Here is a 5,505-nt window from a genome sequence, read left to right on the forward strand (position 1 = left end):
CCGCTCCTCTTTGTTTGGATGCCATGCTCTAATAAAGGATGTAAAAATGTTCGCAATTCCAGTAAAACTCACTGCAACAAAGAGTCGCTTGCATGTCGCCGTTTTGGATCCAATGACAGAAAATAGCGGTGGGGATACATCTATTTCGTCGTATCGAGCGCGACTTACTTGAGTTAGTGCTACTCCGGGCTTCCGTATCGTCTCCCCCTCCCTCTTTGTTCTCTGTGACTTCAAGTAACTGCGCCACCTGGCGTTTAAATGCCTGTATTACAAGTCCAAATGAAATGAATGCAATAATTTACATCGAACCTTAATTGTGTACTGTACCAACCTTCGGCGGGCCGGATTAAAAAGACCAACGGGCCGGATCCGGCCCGCGGGCCGTAGTTTGCCCATGTCTGACCTACACTGTTTAGTCCTCTTAAAATGGACTAGGGTTTTTTTTTTTTTTGTTTTTGTTTTTTGTTTTTTGTTTTGTTTTGTTTTTTTGGTCACGCTGGTCCAGACCTTTCATGCAGATGCAGATGTGAGTGCACACAAACGAATCCTGGTGTGGAGCAAATAACCAGACCAAGACCCACTTTTTGAGGTGGTGTCTTTTTCCTCTTTTCTAACTGAAGCTGCGTCACCATGACAAGCTGCCAAATGAGCACCACCATAAGCAGACTGGAGATGTTGGTGCACTTGTAACCTCTCTCACTTGCTCACTATATAAAATGAAGTGTTGTTGATATGTCTGTGTTGAAAGGTGTTCAGGTCTTCCTTTTTTTTCTGTTCCAGTTTTACCACTCCAGAAAGCAGAGCCCCAGTGTCTCGCATTGCTCGACAGGCTGACTGGGGCAGCCAGGTGGAGGATGACGAGATGAGGAGAGATGTGCAGAGAGACATGCAGCGGTAACAGACTGCTTCACCTACTCTGTGGCTTTATCTCTGCTTCGTGTTTTGCAGGCCTTCTTGTGTGTATTTAGATAACGAGTTGCAGCTTGCTTTTCTGTTATGAAGTGGACGGCGTTGTCCATAAAGCAAATGCAGACTCCCATTTCCTTTATCAGTGATGAAAGTCCTCCGGATTTTCACATTTTCATGAAAATTCCTCTGGAAAATTGAGGAAAATTTGCCTAAAATTAATCCGGATACTAGTTGACAACATTGAACGAACACGCGTTTGAGTTTGTTGTTTTGCTTTCACGAGCGTAGCCATGTTGAGGTGTAGCGACGCCACTTGAGCGAAGCGCGCCTCAGCAGTCCACTGCTCTCTGCTGTGCGTGCGTCTTTTGGCTTCAACAAATCAGTGCAACGGACATCACAGATCAAAGAAGCTGTGAACTACGACAACAGATAAGATAGTCTAGCCGACACGACGCTCGAAGCCAGAGGGACATGGTAAGATAAGACAAGATAAGAAAACCTTTATTAGTCTCGCAATGGAGAAATTCCCAATACACAGCAGCAAAGTTATGAAAGGAAGAAGTAGAACAACAAAATATAGGAGGAATTTCAAATTTTCATGAAAATTCCTCCGGCAAATTGCCTAAAATTAATCCGGATATTAGTTGACAACATTGAACGAACACGCGTTAAGAGTTCGTTATTTTGCTCTCACGAGGGTAGCCATGTTGAGGTGTAGCGACGCCACTCGAGCGAAGCGCGCCTCAGCAGTCGATAGGCCGCTGCTTGCTGCTGTGCGTGTCAGCACGAACACGTACGCACGCGCGTCTTTTGGCTTCGACCAATCAGGGCCTACGCAACGGACATCACAGGTCAAAGAAGCTTTAAACTACGACAAAGCTAAGCCAGTCTAGCCGACACGACGCTCGAAGACAGACGGACACGTTGTACTGGTAATACGTGTGCTTTCTTTTCATAGCCCAAATGTGTATATTTTTTACTATAATAACTGTCTTGTCCATAGTGTCTTTTGTCGTTCCACTGGGGTTTAGCAAGTGTGTTTATAAAGAGACAAAAATCTCTTTAGAGGCACTAACACTAGTTAACAGTAACACCCCTCCCCTCGCATTTTCATGGCCTCGCCATATCTCGGAGATTTCGAAATTTCAGTGAGAACGGAAGCCACAAAGGGTGCACGTATGCACCTAAAACACAGATTAATCTTTGAATGTCGAGTATTTGAATAGCGTTTTGTGTAAGCTTGTAGCGGCTCAGCAGTCAATAGTCCGCTGCTCTCTGCTGTGCGTGCGTCAGCGCGGACATGTACGCACGGACACGTCTTTTGGTTCAACCAATCAGTGCTGACGCAATGGACGTAACACATCAAAGAGCTTTGATCTACGACACCAGCTAAGCTAGCCTACCCACGACAACAGCTAAGTTAGTGGAGGCGACACGTCGCTCGAGGTCGGACGGACACGCGCTCCATCAATCTGTATGTTTCTCTTCTTTTCCTTTTTCTGTCTTGTCCACGACCGTCTTTTTTCGTTCCACCGGGGGTTAGCCAGTGTATTTATAAAGAGACCAAGAATCTCTTTAAGATAATTCATGCGTGATTGGCCAGGTCATTTCTAATCCATTGTATGTCCACTTGTTCAGTTACAGGAGGAGGATACTCGCTGCAGAAGTCACCCAAAGAGAGAGAAAGACATCTTCTGGCTCTTCTGGCAGGTGTGTTACCTCTCCCTTGGTGTTTCATTTTTCGCCATGAATTACTAAGCATATGAGTCCATCTACCACTACTTCATTTTTCAAAATGATTCTGCAGCTGTGACTCCAAAGAGGGGGACAACGTGGAAATGGATGAGGCTGTGTTGCTACGACGACAGAAGCAGATCAACTACGGCAAGAATACACTGGCCTATGATCGATATGTCAAGGAAGTTCCCAAGTAGGTCCAGAGCAAAACACCCCCCTGCCCACCACACACACACACACACACACACACACACACACACACACACACACACACACACACACACACCTTGGTGTTATAGTTGCATCATACAGGGATTCCGTTGTGAAAAATATGATTTTCACAAAACCTCTATTTTTACATGAAAAATCATTGGGGGAGTGGGGGGGTCTACTTGGCTTTAATAGCCTTGCGTGGCGATCGTGCCTCCTACACCACGGCCCAATACAGCCGGGCACGCGGAGTTTTATGCCAGCTGAGCGTAGAACAAGTTTTGACTGCAACTCGGCAAAGCCGACAAGAACTTAACGCGGGCAAAAAATAGCGTGATCTGGCACCGCGTATGTGAATTTTACCGACCAACGACATTGCCGTACTTCCTCTATTTACAACATTGTAACGCGCACCAACCTCTGTCTTTCCTGTCTCTGTATTCGCTTTGAAACACGTGTTGATTTAAAAAAAAAAAACACTCCTGGTAGTCAAGGTTTGCTATGAGAATATGATAGAATGTCTGTCGCAATAAGTGATATTGTGCCCCCCCCAGAACCCCCCCTTAACTTTCTTCGTATTTTTTCATCCTCATTTCACACCCCTGATGACAAGTTCACTGCAGTAACTAATGCAATACAAGACATGCTGATTGATTTAGCGCTTTCACAACAGCTGCTGCTGTAACAAAGCGCTTAACAAAACAGTTAACATAAAGTAAATTAATAAACACAACACATAACATAAAACACGGACAGTCGTGCAATCCTAACCACTTTTCCCTCAATACGCTTGGTTGTTTAAAGCAGTTTGAGATGAAAGAGGAGAGAATTAAAGTGTCCTTTCACCAGTGGATCAGAGACGTCATGCTCAGAATGTGCACACGTCGGCTACAAGCTAAGTTTCAAAGTCAACACGAAGCTGTAGCATCCATTGACGAAAAAAAGAGATTGGTTCACTTCTCCTGTCCCATGTAAATCCATTTCACTTTCAAGCGGCGACTCTCAGTTACAAATATGCATCTGTGCTCCGCGCCGACGCTCCTCTCTCCTCATCCTCAACTTCAGCAGCCATCCATCCGGCCGCACCAACGCCGACTGTCCAACAGCGCCGACGTCTCCACTGAACAAAGCGGGGCTGTGAAAAATGCTGCCCATTACAGGCGCAAAAAACAATCGGAAACTGCGGATGGAACCTTGTCCAAACTAGTTTCTCTCCCTTTTCCAGGCACATGCGACAGCCAGGTGTTCATCCTAAGACTCCCAATAAGTTCAGGAAATACAGTCGCCGTTCCTGGGACCAGCAGATCAAGCTGTGGAAGGTTAAGCTACATGCGTGGGACCCACCAACAGAAGAGGGAGGAGAAGTCAATGCCAGTCACGTGTAAGCAAACGTTGCACTTATTTACCAAGCATAAACTATTCATATTCTTTTCACGTTTTGTTCTCTGTTCTTACAGCGAAGAGCTCCGTTTTGAGGACGTCATGGACATTGAGATCGACTTTCCTGTATTATCAGATACTGGGAATGGTACATGCTCGTTCAGCACTCACAACCTGTCAGTGGAGGTGAGATTTACATTCAGTTTCTTATGGGTGAAGCACATTTAGTGGGAAAGTGCACATAGCACGGCATGTGTGTAGTATTTCAGCACTGCGCCAAAATGTATGGGGTGAGTTTCTCTGCAAAATGATGGGGCGTGGGACAAGAATTCAGGAAGAAGGGGGTATTTTACAGGTGGTTTAACATGTCGGTCTGTTTAAAAAAAGGGGGGGCGGGAATTTTATTTTTATATACCGTATTTTCCGCACTATAAGGCGCACCGAAAAAGTCTTCCATTTTCTTAAAAGCTCACAGCGCTCCTTAAAATCCGGTGCGTCTTGTGTATGGTCATTACGGTAATATGTCGACCCCCAAGATGGCTCCTTGCTGGAGACATGCTTACAATGTTATAACTTGCTGTTGGTTCAGTGAACAGTGTCGCTGCTTTATTAAATAAGTTTTTGTTGCAGCTCCGAAAAAAGGAGAGCTGTGGTCTTTTTTTTTTTTTTCTTTTTAAACGCACACTTTATTAATGGTTTTCACAGTCTCAACAAATACAGGTACGTCTTTGTCCGTCTCCGTGCCTTCTTTCGTTGGACTCGTAGAGGTGTTCATGCCTCCGAAAAATGTAAATTAACGATTCCTTCAATGAAAATACGAAAACTGAAAATAATGCATCAAAACAGAAAATCAAGCGAGGAAATCACATAATAAATTCTATTGTTTTTTTAAAGTTTCGTAGATTTGCGTCTTTCCGACTCCCAAGTGTCTGCTGGATGTTTTTAACTTTGTGTCCAACCTCGCTCAAACGGATGCATTTCACTCGCTCCGCTACAGTCATTACAGTTCTTCTACGTTTCGATGCCATGATCTACACGACGTGAGTGAATAAAGTTAAAATCATTCACAATTACAGTAAAACGCACGCCAATAAAAAGTCACTTACACCTCATCGTTTCGAATCTGATGAATGAAAACGGCGAAGCGAACACGTTTCTTCAGTTGTGTCGAGTGGGTGCTGCTTTTAAGCTACTGCCGCGTTCTACAGGACATTAAGTGAATAAAGTTAAAATCATTCACAATTACAGTAAAACGCACGCCAATAAAAA

General features: G+C 44.5%; 1 protein-coding gene across 2 annotated transcripts in view; it reads left to right on the forward strand.

Moving 5' to 3' along the window:
- The window catches only part of slbp (stem-loop histone mRNA binding protein), a 12,129-nt gene that overhangs the window by 4,691 nt on the left and 1,933 nt on the right, over positions 1-5,505 (forward strand). The window contains exons 3-7 of one of the 2 annotated variants that reach the window (XM_019881669.1): positions 781-894; positions 2,554-2,619; positions 2,717-2,839; positions 4,082-4,237; positions 4,314-4,422. In XM_019881669.1, the coding sequence (XP_019737228.1) occupies positions 781-894; positions 2,554-2,619; positions 2,717-2,839; positions 4,082-4,237; positions 4,314-4,422 (568 nt within the window). Of the gene's footprint in view, positions 1-780; positions 895-2,547; positions 2,620-2,716; positions 2,840-4,081; positions 4,238-4,313; positions 4,423-5,505 lie in introns of both variants that reach the window. The other variant, XM_019881668.1, reaches the window with a different exon arrangement.

The sequence above is a fragment of the Hippocampus comes genome, unplaced genomic scaffold (genome assembly GCF_001891065.2).
Source record: "Hippocampus comes isolate QL1 unplaced genomic scaffold, H_comes_QL1_v1.1 scaffold270, whole genome shotgun sequence".
Classification (NCBI taxonomy): Eukaryota; Metazoa; Chordata; class Actinopteri; order Syngnathiformes; family Syngnathidae; genus Hippocampus; species Hippocampus comes.